Source organism: Trachypithecus francoisi, unplaced genomic scaffold (genome assembly GCF_009764315.1).
Source record: "Trachypithecus francoisi isolate TF-2019V2 unplaced genomic scaffold, Tfra_2.0 Lachesis_group13, whole genome shotgun sequence".
Classification (NCBI taxonomy): Eukaryota; Metazoa; Chordata; class Mammalia; order Primates; family Cercopithecidae; genus Trachypithecus; species Trachypithecus francoisi.
Genome location: NW_022681458.1, coordinates 72,472,492 through 72,486,758, shown reverse-complemented (window position 1 = coordinate 72,486,758; position 14,267 = coordinate 72,472,492). Strand labels below are relative to the sequence as shown.

The 14,267-nt window shown below is 43.3% G+C and overlaps 1 protein-coding gene across 2 annotated transcripts in view; it reads left to right on the top strand.

Annotated features, from left to right (window-relative positions):
- Nucleotides 1-3,463: 3,463 nt before the first annotated feature.
- Nucleotides 3,464-14,267, top strand: part of SSB (small RNA binding exonuclease protection factor La) — a 14,912-nt gene continuing 4,108 nt past the window's right edge. Inside the window, exons 1-6 of one of the 2 annotated variants that reach the window (XM_033231182.1) lie at nucleotides 3,464-3,598; nucleotides 5,693-5,767; nucleotides 11,896-11,999; nucleotides 12,397-12,571; nucleotides 13,825-13,932; nucleotides 14,010-14,110. In XM_033231182.1, coding sequence (XP_033087073.1) covers nucleotides 5,702-5,767; nucleotides 11,896-11,999; nucleotides 12,397-12,571; nucleotides 13,825-13,932; nucleotides 14,010-14,110 — 554 coding nt within the window. In that variant the 5' untranslated portion in view covers nucleotides 3,464-3,598; nucleotides 5,693-5,701. Of the gene's footprint in view, nucleotides 3,599-3,949; nucleotides 3,972-5,692; nucleotides 5,768-11,895; nucleotides 12,000-12,396; nucleotides 12,572-13,824; nucleotides 13,933-14,009; nucleotides 14,111-14,267 lie in introns of those variants that run through there. The other variant, XM_033231183.1, reaches the window with a different exon arrangement.

Genomic DNA, 14,267 nt, shown 5'->3' with positions numbered 1-14,267 from the left:
GTCATCCAGGCTGGAGTGCAGTGCCAAGATCTCCACTCACTGCAAGCTCCGCCTCCCTGGTTCACGCCATTCTCCTGCCTCAGCCTCCCAAGTAGCTGGAATTACAGGCATGCACCACCACACCTGACTAATTTTTGTATTCATAGTAGAGACGGGGTTTCACCATGTTGGCCAGGCTGGTCTTGAACTCTTGACCTCGTGATCCACCCTCCTCAGCCTCCCAAAGTGCTGGGATTACAGACATGAGCCACTGCACCCCGCCCGAATATTCTTGAACATGTTTTCTTGTGTACAGATGTGAACATTGCTCTAGAGTATATTATTTTTATTTTTATTTTTACTTTTATTTTTTTGAGACGGAGTCTTACTCTCGTCACCCAGGCTGGAGTGCAATGGTGCGATCTCAGCTCACTGCAACCTCCACCTTCCAGGTTCAAGCGATTCTTCTGCTTCAGCCTCCCAAGTAGCCGGAATTACAGGCACGCGCCTGGCTAATTTTTGTATTTTTAGTAGAGACGGGGTTTCACCATGTTGGCCAGGCTGGGAGTATGTTCTTTAGAGTGGACTTTCTGCACCATCAGCTATGCACATCTTAAACTTTAGTAGATGTTATCAATTTGTTCTCTAAAATAATTGTACTACATGTATACCCAGAAAGATGGTCTTTTAGTGTACTGACTTACAAAGTTATGCTATAAGAGATGGATACCAGTATGAGAGAGAGTCCTTTCCTAGGTACTGTAAATGAAACGTGAAGTTTCCTGGTCTGCCACCAGGAATTCATTTTCCTTAAAGGATGTGTCTGCAGGGAGCTCAGATTCTGGAAGGGAATGAGGGAGAAAAAGAAAAGATAAGAAAAGGGTCAGACGCGGTGGCTCATGCCTGTAATCCCAGCACTTTAGGAGGCTGAGGCGGGTGGATCACCTGAGTCCAGGAATTTGAAACCAACCTGGCCAACATGGCGAAGCCCTGAATCTACTAAAAATAAAAAAATTAGCCAGGTGTGGTGGCAGGCACCTGTAATCCCAGCTACTGAGGAGGCTGAGGCAGGAGAATCACTTGAATCTGGGAGGCAGAGGTTGCACTGAGCCGAGGTGGTGCCACTGCATTCCAGCCTCGGCGACAGAGGGAGACTCTGTCTAAAAAAAAAGAAAAAAAAAAAAAAAGAAGAAAGAAAACGAAAAACAAAACAAAAGACAAGAAAGGGAGAGCAAAGGACCAGGTACCTGATGAGAACATGAAATAAATGTTTTTAGCAGGTGTGATTTCTGATAATAGGCTGTACCTGCAGTTCCGCCTAGATGTTGTGGGGCATAAAGAAGCAGATATATTTGTTTTGGTAACTCTGTCTCTAGGCAGATTCTGGCTCTTCTTTCTATTCCCAGTGTTAAGCCTCCATACCAGGACATTAACAGGTATGTAATAAATAGTTTGCTGAATGGATGAATGAGAGTACCCTGACACTCATATTATTTGTTCTGTTAAATACGTGTATTCTCACTGACTTGATCAAAACAAGAATGAAGATTTCAATTGTGTCTGGCATAAAATAGAGACTAAATATTCGTTGAATGGATAAAAGATAATCTAATTAATTTGAATTTAAACTACCTGAGCACAACCCTGTTAAATATGTTTTTTCTCATTGACCTTAAGAAAAGAAAAAGAGCCCAGAGCAGTCTGAACTATGTGAGGTATGCAGAATTTATCAGGCACAGAGAGAGATGAGTTTGGGACTTCAGTCATGTCCCTACACCCCTGTATTAGTTAGGTCTCACACTGCAATAAAGACATACCCAAGACTGGGTAATTCATAAAGAAAAGAGGTTTAATTGACTCACAATTCCGCATGTCTGGTGAGACCTCAGGAAACTTACAATCATGGTGGAAGGGGAAGAGGCATGTCTTACACAGTGGCAGGTGAGAGGGAGCAAGCAAGAGCAGGGAAAACTGCCTTATAAAACCACCAGGAGAATAGCATGGGGGAAACCATCCCTGTTATGTGCGTCCGTGTGAAGAGACCACCAAACAGGCTTTGTGTGAGCAACATGGCTGTTTATTTCACCTGGGTGCCGGCGGGCTGAGTCCGCAAAGACAGTCAGCGAAGGGAGATAAGGGTATGGCCGTTTTATAGGATTTGGGTAGGTAAAGGAAAATTACAGTCAAAGGAGGGTTGTTCTCTGGCGGGCAGGAGTGGGGGTCACAAGGTGCTCAGTGGGGGAGCTTTTTGAGCCAGGATGAGCCAGGAAAAGGAATTTCACAAGATAATATCATCGCTTAAGGCAAGGACCGGCCATTTTCACTTCTTTTGTGGTGCAATGTCATCGGTTAAGGCCAGGCAGGGCATTTGCACTTCTTTTGTGATTCTTCAATTACTTCAGGCCACCTGGGCCTATACGTTCAAGTCACAGGGGATGCGATGGTTTGGCTTGGGCTCAGAGGCCTGACAATCCCCATGATCCAATCACCTCCCACCATGTGTGTGGTTCCTCCCCTCCACACTTGGGGATTATGGGGATTACAATTTGAGATGAGATTTGTGTGGGGACAGAGAACCAAACTATATCAATCACCATGCTTGGGGGGCAATTGTTTAAAGTCACTTTGTTTCTTACTACCTGCTTCATCCATTTTCATGTTCTTAGAATTTGTGATACAAAGAACAATGTATAGCCAATCAATAGCTTATGTTATTGTAACATAAATTATTGGTAAACAACTTAGGAATTGCCTCTTCTTTTTTCTTTAAAAATCTACTTGTAAGTGCTGCTAATCAGAGCATATATTCAGAGCAATTTGAATCCATGCTCTCACGTGGCAGTCTTAAAACTTGGCTCAAATAAACTGTCTACTTATATTAATTTTGCCTCAGTTTTTCCCTTTAGGTTGACAATATTGCATCAAGTTGAATACTTACAGCAATTGTATGAACTAGGTAGTATTTATTATTGGTCCTGTTTATACCTGAGAAACACAGAAGTTGAACAACTTGCCTGAGATCAGTTTCACAGCAGGAGGAGGACCATTATTTGAAGCAGGCAGTCTGATTCCAGACACCCAGTTTTTACACGCTGTACTGTACTGTCTTCAAAACTAAGATTACATGGATCTTTGATTTTTTTTTTTAAATTTCACTCGTCCTTTTTTTTTTTGAGAACTACTACAACATGATATGTGTGTGTATTCACACACATCTTTGGAAAAGATCTGAAAAAAACCCAAAACACGTCACATGAATGGAGGGCCAAAGGAAGGGCTGGGGTACAGACGCCGTCCAGAAATACTTAAAAATAAATGTTTATACTAACACAAACTAGCAGCCATTCCCCTACACCCTGCGGTACTTTTTAACCCAATCTGTTTGGGATTGAGGGCGGGGACTCCAGGGTCCCTGGGAGGCCCCGGCAGCCGCGCATGCTCAGAGCACAGGGACCGCTCCAGCTCGTCCTTGGCCCCGCCCACCCAGGCCGCAAGGGCTGCCGGGACGGCCCCCATCTTCTTGGAGCGCTTTAGGCCGGCCGGCAGAGCTGGGAAGTGGAGTCGTTGCTGTTGCTGTGTGTGAGCCTGTGGCGCGGCTCTGTGGGCCGGAACCTTAAAGGTGAGCAATTCTTGGTGGCTAATGAGAAGCCACAATAAGGGCCCGCTTTGCTGGTGCGCGACCGCGCGTTTCCGTTCCTTACTGCTTCTCGCGGCGTCCGTCCTTCCCTCGCCTTCCTCACGTTCAGGCCGAGCGCCGCGTGGGCCGCAGTCGGAGGCGGCGGAGCGGAGGGGGAGCGGGCGGCGGCGAGGCTGCCCCCGCGAGGAATGCGGGATCCTGGGGTTCCCCGCACGTGGCTGGTGCCCAGGCAGTTCCGCGGTTGCTGAGAGACGGGACTGTGGCTGCCCCATCCCCACTGCGTCTTTTCTTTTTTTTTTTTTTTTTTTTTACCTCCACCGCGTTCTAGTCTCACCGAAGGCTTCTGGCCATCTCTGTAAGTTTCTGCGGAGGTGGTCACGGGTAAACGCCGGTGGGTTCTGTGGAGCCTATGGGACTGACTGGAGGCCAAAGAACTTTGGGCCGCAGATGTACCCCAGTGTCACTCTTGGTCTGTTAGGGCCTTCATCGCTCACATCAGGTTTCGGTGTGAAACGGGAAAACGTGGGTAATATTTCACTTACAGTCGTGCATTCTGGAAAATTATCTGATGAAGCGCATTTCCAAAATTAGGCCAAATAGGTTTTGCAAGTTCTAAATAGTTCTTTTATTTCATCGTTTGCTTTGTAGGGGGCTCTAGATCACTGTGGTAACTTAGGAGTGTAAATTGTGATAGACAAGACAATGCATAAAATTGAATAATTTCTCTAGGGGGATGTGGATCATGCAGTACCCCGTTGCAAGTGCTTCCTATGTGTATCCAGGGTAGCGAATGCAATTGCAGTGTGTCAGGCGATGTTTCCAAGAAGTGTACCTACATCAGTTCATAACTAGAGTCAACTAATGGCAATATTCTTGATAATTTGTTCACATAACTTTTGTACAATTGGGATGACTGGGTGACTTAGTAGAGTCCTGGAGGCAAGTACTTTGTAATTAGAAGACTTGGTTTGTAATTTCTAGCAAACCAATAGCACAGCCTCCTTTTTTCCCTGCAGTGCTAATGTCAGGAATACGAAACAGGAAACTGGCTATCCAATGTATTAGTAAATTAGTAGGCATACTCCCCAGTTTAATGTTGTGCTAGTGTGACCACATTCTCCCATTTTTGTTTTCGTATGTTCCTTAGCATAGAGTATCTAAGGAACTGTAACGTTTTTCACCTTCAAAGTTATAATACAAGGTTTGGGTAAGTCAGTTGTGACTGCATTTTAAAAGAAATAAGGCCGGGCGCGGTGGCTCACGCCTATAAACCCAGCACTTTGGGAGGCCGAGGCGGGTGGATCGCCTGAGGTCAGGAATTCAAGACTAACCTGACCAACATGGTGAAACCCCGTCTCTACTAAAAATACAAAAATCAGTCAGGCGAGGTGGCGGGTGCCCGTAATCCTAGCTACTCAGGAGGCTAAGACGAAAAGATCACTTGAACCTGGGAGGCGGAGATTGCAGTGAGTCAAGATTGCGCCACTGTACTCCAGCCTGGGTAACAAGAGCGAGACTCCGTCTAAAAAAAATAAAAAAGAAAAAGAAAAAAGAAAATGAACCGAACCGAACAAATGTACAGCGAGCCATGGCGACATACTGACAGGTATCTGTTTAAAGCCGGAAATGGTTGGTAAGTGATTGGAGTTTTTTTTTTCCTGACCAGCCAAGTGAGATAAACAGTTTCTTGTTATAGAAGATGGGGTAGTGGGGAGGCTGAGGCAGGAGAATGGCATAAACCCGGGAGGCAGAGCTTGCAGTGAGCTGAGATCCGGCCACTGCACTCCAGCCTGGGAGACAGAGCGAGATTCCGTCTCAAAAAAAAAAAAGAAGATGGGGTAGTGATTTACTGAAAGAGAGAGAGGTTTTTTATAGTTTTTAGATTTTTTCACCACATTCCAAAGTGTTGCTTTGTTGAGATATTTGAGAATTGAGTAAATAAACTGAACCTGTGAAAACAGAAATTCCTGATTTTTTAAGAAAACAATGGGATATTAATACTTTGTAAACATTCTCTTTCTAGTCTTGAGTTTTATATAAAAAAAAAACTTTATGCTAATTTGGTAAATTTTACAGATAGCCACAATGGCTGAAAATGGTGATAATGAAAAGATGGCTGCCCTGGAGGCCAAAATCTGTCATCAAATTGAGGTATGATTCCTGTGCTATAAACTGCAAAAACAAGTTCCTTGAAAGAAAATGTAGGACCTCAACACAAATACAGAAAGAACATTTCATTTCAGTATATGGACATATTCAATATTTGGTTTGCCTTTGATTCTTAGATGAACATATAATAGCATACAATTTTATATTGGTGGAGCCAGGTTGTGAAACTTAAGATGTACAAACATTTCAAAAGGTAACACTATAAACGAGAGTTACTTAATCTTTTTAAAATTTTAGTTTCATAGTCTCATATAAAATTTTAGCTTCTTAGTCTCATATAAAATGAGGATAATAGTAGTTCCCTTCTCATAAGGTAGTTTGGAGGATTAGTGAATATAATGTTAAGTACCTAGAAGAATGCCTGACACATAGGTAACATAAAAGTCCTTGGTAAAGTACCTTCCCTGTTAAATAACACTATATTTTTTATGATCTTCGTAATTTTTTTCTGCCCAGTCAGTTCTCAGCTATTGTAACTTTAATATAGTATCTTTTTTTTGAGCTGGAGTCTCACTCTCTTGGCCAGGCTGGAGTGCAGTGGCACTATCCTTACTCACTACAACAGTCTCGGCTCACTGCAGCCTCTGCCTCCTGAGTTCAAATGATTCTCCTGCCTCAGCTGCCAAATAGCTGGGACTACAGGAGCACACCACCACACCAGGCTAATTTTTGTATTTTTAGTAGAGATGGAGTTTCACCATGTTGGCCAGGTTGGTCTCAAACTCCAGACCTCAGGTGATCGCCCCACCTCAGCCTACCAAAGTGCTGGGATTACAAGTGTGACCCACTGTGCCTGGCTAGTAACTTTAATATAGTATCTGTTTTCAAACCCCTCTTAGCATTTTTTCAAATTTAGGTATTATGTTTATGTTAACGTAATAACCTCAAGTGATCCTCAGTACCTTTGCAGTACAGAGGCAGGAGGATGGCTTGAGTCCAGGGGTTAGAGACCAGCCTGGGCAACATGATGAGGCCCCATCTCTACAAAAAATTTTTAAAAATTAGCTGAGTGTGTTAGCGGTTTGCCTGTAGTCCCAGCTACTTGGGAAGCCGAGGTGGGAGGATTGATGGAGCCCAGAAGGTAGAGGCTGCAGTGGCTGTGATCATATCACTGCACTCAAGCCTGGATGACAGAGCAAGATACTGTTTTGGGGGGTCGGGGGGGAAGAAACTTGAGAGTCTTTGTGAGCATACTCTGGCTGGGGAGGCTTCCTGATTTGTAAATCGTTCTTTGTTCAGTTAAAGTCAAAAAGAAAAAACCTTTAAATCTTTACAATATCAATAATGGTTGCATAGGAAATTATCTTTAAACTCATGTTCTTGCTAAGGAATCCCTCAGATCATACTGTTTGTTGTGGGTTTTTCCTGCAATTCTCTGAACTGCTTTTTTTGTTTTTTTTTTTTAAGCTGCACGTCTCTGCATTTAAAATGTCTTATGTTCCGTTTTTTAATATTAATTTCCTTATGATTGTGGGGAGAAAAATTAGAAATTACTCATTCTGTGTTTAATACTTAGAACAATACTAAGATGTATATAGAAAAGGTTGTATCTCTCCCACAACCTGCTAACTCTCAAATCCTACTCTTCTGAGGTAATCAAGGTTAAAAGCTTTTAACACTTTGCTTCATGCTCATACTAAATTTTTATTTTTTGTTTGTTTGTTTGTTTTTTTTGAGACGGAGTCTTGCTCTCTGTCGCCCAGGCTGGATCTCAGCTCACTGCAACCTCCGTCTCCCGGGTTCTCGCCATTCTCCTGCCTCAGCCTCCTGAGTAGCTGGGACCACAGGCGCCAGCCACCTCGCCCGGCTAATTTTTTGTATTTTTAGTAGAGACGGGGTTTCACCGTGTTAGCCAGGATAGTCTCGATCTCCTGACCTCGTGATCCGCCCGTCTTGGCCTCCCAAAGTGCTGGGATTACAGGCTTGAGCCACCGCGCCCGGCCTAAATTTTTATTTTTTTAGTGGACCTTATATTTTACAACAGTTCTAGGTTTACAGCAAAATTGAGTGCAAGGTACAGAGATTTTCCATATATCCCCTGCCTCCACACAAGCATAGTGCCTTCACCTTTAAAAGCATCCCCCACCACAGTGGTACATTTCTAACAATTTTATTTCCTTCCCTTTACCCCGCTAAACATAGGATGCTTTTTTGTGGAGAAAAGTTTTGTAATCAAAAAACTAGCCGGGCAAGGTGGCAGGCGCCTGTAGTCCCAGCTACTCGGGAGGCTGAGGCAGGAGAATGGCGTAAACCCGGGAGGCGGAGCTTGGAGTGAGCCGAGATCTGGCCACTGCACTCCAGCCTGGGTGACAGAGCGAGACTCCGTCTCAAAAAAAAAAAAAAAAAAAAGAAAAGTTTTGTAATCAATAATTTTTTCATTCTCCTCTTTAAAATGAAGGATCTAATTTTTTTAGCTGTAATCATTCTTTGACAAATATTCTTATATATAAATCTTAGTAAACATGTTTATTGATTTCTTCAAGGTAAAATTCTTAGAAGGAGCCATACTGGCTCAAGGATTATGCACATTTCAAAAAACACTGGTAATTGTCAGTTTACATCTTACCTGCATGGCTAGTTCTCTGTGTTCAAGTCAATACTAGGTAGTCTTGGTTTTTTTCCTAATCTAAGCCAGTTTGTTAGATGAAAAATGCCGTCTCATTGCTTTAAATTGTATTTCTCTGATTAATAATGAAATGAGGTTGGACTTTTTTTAGTTTACAGTAGTTTTTTTTTTTTTTTGAGATGGAGTCTCGCTCTGTCGCCCAAGCTGGAGTGCAGTGGCCGGATCTCAGCTCACTGCAAGCTCCGCCTCCCGGGTTCACGCCATTCTCCTGCCTCAGCCTCCTGAGTAGCTGGGACTACAGGCGCCCGCCACCTCGCCCGGCTAGTTTTTTGTACTTTTTAGTAGAGATGGGGTTTCACCGTGTTAGCCAGGATGGTCTCGATCTCCTGACCTTGTGATCCGCCTGCCTCAGCCTCCCAAAGTGCTGGGATTACAGGCTTGAGCCACCGCGCCCGGCCTACAGTAGTTTGTTTATTTATTTTTTGAGATGGCGTCTTATTCTTATCTCCCAGGCTGGAGTGCAGTGGTGTGATTTCAGCTCACCGCAACCTCTACCTTCCAGGTTCACGCAATTCCTCAGCCTCCTAAGTAGCTGGGATTATAGGTGCACACCACCATGCCCGGCTAATTTTTGTATTTTTGGTGGAGACGGGGTTTCACCATGTTGGTCAGGCTGGTTTTGAACTCCTGACCTCAAGTGATCCACCTGCTTTGGCCTCCCAAAGTGCTGGGATTACAGGCATGAGCCTACTGCGCTTGGCCTATTTTTTATAATTTTTAAAAAAATCGTTAGCTGGGCATGGTGGCATGTGCCTGTTGTCCTAGTTACTTGGAAGGCTGAGGCAGAAGATCATTTGAGCCCAGGAGTTTCAGGCTGCAGTGAGCTATGGTTGCACCACTGCACCCCAGTCTGGGCAACAAAACAAGACCCGACCTCTGAAAAATGGTGTCTTTTTTTTTTTTTTTTTTTTAATTTAAGACAGAGAGACAGTATTGCTTTCTGCTCAGACTGGAGTACAGTGGCAGTGATCTCGCCTCACTGCAACCTCCACCTCCCGAGTTCAAACTAGTCTTGTGCCTTAGCCACTTGAGTAGTTGGGATTACAGGTGTGCACCACCATGTGCAGCTAATTTTTGTATTTTTAGTAGAGTCAGGGTTTCACCACATTGGCTAGTCTGTTCTCAAACTTCTGGCCTCAAGAAATTGACCTGCCTCAGCCTCCCAAGTGCTGGGATTACAGGCTTGAGCCACCGCGCCCGGCCTACAGTAGTTTGTTTATTTATTTTTTGAGATGGCGTCTTATTCTTATCTCCCAGGCTGGAGTGCAGTGGTGTGATTTCAGCTCACCGCAACCTCTACCTTCCAGGTTCACGCAATTCCTCAGCCTCCTAAGTAGCTGGGATTATAGGTGCACACCACCATGCCCGGCTAATTTTTGTATTTTTGGTGGAGACGGGGTTTCACCATGTTGGTCAGGCTGGTTTTGAACTCCTGACCTCAAGTGATCCACCTGCTTTGGCCTCCCAAGTGCTGGGATTACAGGCATGAGCCTACTGCGCTTGGCCTATTTTTTATAATTTTTAAAAAAATCGTTAGCTGGGCATGGTGGCATGTGCCTGTTGTCCTAGTTACTTGGAAGGCTGAGGCAGAAGATCATTTGAGCCCAGGAGTTTCAGGCTGCAGTGAGCTATGGTTGCACCACTGCACCCCAGTCTGGGCAACAAAACAAGACCCGACCTCTGAAAAATGGTGTCTTTTTTTTTTTTTTTTTTTTAATTTAAGACAGAGAGACAGTATTGCTTTCTGCTCAGACTGGAGTACAGTGGCAGTGATCTCGCCTCACTGCAACCTCCACCTCCCGAGTTCAAACTAGTCTTGTGCCTTAGCCACTTGAGTAGTTGGGATTACAGGTGTGCACCACCATGTGCAGCTAATTTTTGTATTTTTAGTAGAGTCAGGGTTTCACCACATTGGCTAGTCTGTTCTCAAACTTCTGGCCTCAAGAAATTGACCTGCCTCAGCCTCCCAAAGTGTTGGGATTATGGGCTTGGGCCACCATGCGAGGCTGATAAAATATCTTTTAACTATTTTCTATTAGGGTGTTCTCTTTTTACCCTTCTTCTTTGTTTGTAAGAATTCTTGACAAATTTGTCTTTTACTTTTTGTTACTTCTGGCATTCCAAATGGTCATACTTGGTTTTTTCCTTTGCGTGTATATTGAGAATACCTCTATGCTTAAATTTCATAAACGTTTACTTTAATTTTTTTTTTTCTTTTTTTTTTTTTTGAGGCAGCGTCTTACTCTGTTTCCAAGGCTGGAGTACAGTGGCACAGTTATGCCTCACTGCAGCTTCAACCCGCCAGGCTTAAGCAATCCTCCCACTTCAGCTTCCTGCGCTGGGACTAGAGACATGTACCACCCATGCCTGGCCTTTTTTTTTTTTTTTTTTTTTTTTTTTTTTTTTTTAGCTGGGGTCTTGCCATGTTGCCCAGACTGGTCTTGAACTCCTGGACTCAAGCGATGCACCCACCTCAGCCTCCTAAAGTGCTGGGATTAGGCATGAACCAGCCCTCCTGCCGCCCGCTCCCCCCGCCAACTTTTTTTTTTTTGAGATGGAGTCTCACTCTTTTGTCAGGCTGGAGTGCAGTGGCACGACCTTGGCTCACTGCAACCTCCTCCTCCCTGGTTCAATCGATTCTCCTGCCCCAGCCTCCTGAGTAGCTGGGACTACAGGTGTGCGGCACTACGCCCAGCTAATTTTTCTATTTTTTGGTAGAGATGTGGTTTCACCATGTTGGCCAGAGTGGTCTCTATCTCTTGACCTCCCAAAGTGCAGGGATTACAGGCGTGCACCACTGTGCCTGGCCCCTGTCCCTTATTTTTTAATTTTAAAAAATTAGAAGGCCAAGTGTGGTGACTCATGCCTGCAGTCCCAGCACTGTGGGAGGCCGAGGTAGACAGATCACTTGAGATCAGGAGTTCAAGGCCAACATGGTGAAACCCTGGGTCTCTACTAAAAATAACAAAAATTCGCTGGGCATAGTGGCACATGCCTGTAATCCCAGCTACTCAGGAGTCTGAGGCAGGAGAATCATACTCCTGGGAAATGGAGGTTGCAGTGAGCCGAGTTCATGCCACTGCACTCCAGCCTGAGCTACAGAGTGAGACTCTGTCAAAAAATAAAAATAAAAATTGAGTGATTAATCAATTTATTCCAGTTCTTTTTATTTAACCATCTATTCTTTACACACTGATTTGCCAAGAGGCTTTTCATATAATCTTTAAATATATTCTTCTTTAAGGTTTTCTAGTCTATTAACACATCTGTTACTTACCCTATTTTAATAATTGACATTTTAGTTTTATCTTTTTGCTAATTTGTATTGTAAACATTTTATTATCATATATTTGGGAAAATGTTTATTGCCTTTTGTAACTTATGACATGTATTTTTAAGTAACAGAACTTGGTACTGTAGAGTAATGTCAGGATTAGAGTTCATATTATACAGTGTTCTGAAATACATTGTAATTATCTCACAGTATTATTTTGGCGACTTCAATTTGCCACGGGACAAGTTTCTAAAGGAACAGATAAAACTGGATGAAGGCTGGGTACCTTTGGAGATAATGATAAAATTCAACAGGTAACAAGCTTTTAAAAATAATCTTTAGGTTTTCTGTTTACAGTGAGTGCTACTGCTGAGTCTTACTTTTTTTTTTTTTTTTTTTTTGAGACGGAGTCTTGCTGTGTCGCCCAGGCTGGAGTGCAGTGGCGCGATCTCGGCTCACTGCAAGCTCCGCCTCCTGGGTTCATGCCATTCTCCTGCCTCAGCCTCCGAGTAGCTGGGACTACAGGGGCCCGCCACCACGCCCAGCTAATTTTTTGTATTTTTAGTAGAGACGGGGTTCACCGTGTTAGCCAGGATGGTCTCGATCTCCTGACCTCGTGATCCGCCCGCCTCGGCCTCCCAAAGTGCTGGGATTACAGGCTTGAGCCACCGCGCCCGGCCTGAGTCTTACATTTTTATATGTACTCTTCAGGCTGAACCGTCTAACAACAGACTTTAATGTAATTGTGGAAGCATTGAGCAAATCCAAGGCAGAACTCATGGAAATCAGTGAAGATAAAACTAAAATCAGAAGGTCTCCAAGCAAACCCCTACCTGAAGTGACTGATGAGTATAAAAATGATGTAAAAAACAGATCTGTTTATATTGTAAGTGGGCCTGTGGTGCACTTAAACATCTTACATTTATTTAGAAAGTAAAGTATGGAAGAATAAGGGCTCAGGAATCACAGCCTCACTAATTATTTTATGTCCTTTTGTAATATTCTTAACCTGAGTTTCTTTTTGTTTTGTTTTTGAGACAGAATCTCATCCTGTTGCTCATGTTGGAATGCAGTGGTTTGATCATGGTCCACTGCAGTCTTGACCTCCTAGGCTCAAGTGATCCTCCCACCTCAGCCTCCAGAGTAGCTGGGACTACAGGCGCATGCTACCACATGTGGCTAAACATTTTTTGTAGAGACAGGGGTCTCCCTGTGTTGCCCAGGCTGGTGTCAATCTCCTGGGCGCAAGTAATCCAATCACCTTGACCTCCCAAAGTGCTGGGATTACAGGTGTGAGCCACCATGCCTGGTCCTAAGTTTTATCTTCATAAACGTGGATATTTTCTACCGTGTAGAACTGTTGTGAGAATTAAATGAAAAAAAAAAATACACCATTGGATCAAATCTTTGACATATTCTAAGCACCTATTGCATATTAGCTGTTCTTATCAGCAGCTAAACTTGATTACAATTTTCTTTAGCGTATTTTTAAATAGTTTTTTTTATTATGGAAAATTTCAGATGTATATAGATTCAGTAATGTACTATCACCAGCTTTACTAGTTATTAACAGAACATGCAAATCATCTTGTTTTATTTTTGCCTCAACTGAATTATTTTGAAGCAAATACCAGATGAATCACATTTATTGCACTGGAGAGTAGTAGCTCCTAAACAAGGCTGTTAAGTGACTAACAAAGATAGGCCGGGTGCGGTGGCTCAAACCTGTAATCCCAGCACTTTGGGAGGCTGAGACGGGCGGATCACGAGGTCAGGAGATCGAGACCATCCTGGCTAACACGGTAAAACCCCGTCTCTACTAAAAAATACAAAAAACTAGCCGAGCGTGGTGGCGGGCGCCTATAGTCCCAGCTACTCGGGAGGCTGAGGCAGGAGAATGGCGTGAACCCGAAAGGCGGAGCTTGCAGTGAGCTGAGATCCGGTCACTGCTCTCCAGCCTGGGCGACAGAGAGAGACTCTGTCTCAAAAAAAAAAAAAAAAAAGTGATTAACAAAGATAAATAGAGATAGATAGGTATATCCTGGGTTCATTTCAAGATAAAATGAATCAAATTCTCTCCAATTGTTTATCTGAGAAGTCATTATTTGTTATTTGTACATTACTTCCCACTCTTCACAGAAAGGCTTCCCAACTGATGCAACTCTTGATGACATAAAAGAATGGTTAGAAGATAAAGGTCAAGTACTAAATATTCAGATGAGAAGAACATTGCATAAAGCATTTAAGGTATGATAATACAGACTTTTTCTAGTTTTAAAATATATGGGAAATAACTTAAAAAATATTTTCCTTCCTTTTTATAGGGATCAATTTTTGTTGTGTTTGATAGCATTGAATCTGCTAAGAAGTTTGTAGAGACCCCTGACCAGAAGTACAAAGAAACAGACCTGCTAATACTTTTCAAGTAAGTCTTTTTGCTGATGTTTCTCCTGGCCTTTTAGTTATATGGAATTGACACACTAGGGTAAGGAGCATGGAAGTAGCATCCCCTGAAAGGCCAATATTTTTAGTATTTTAGTGCATTACGGTCTTCTAAATGGTATATACTAAACCTGATAGAC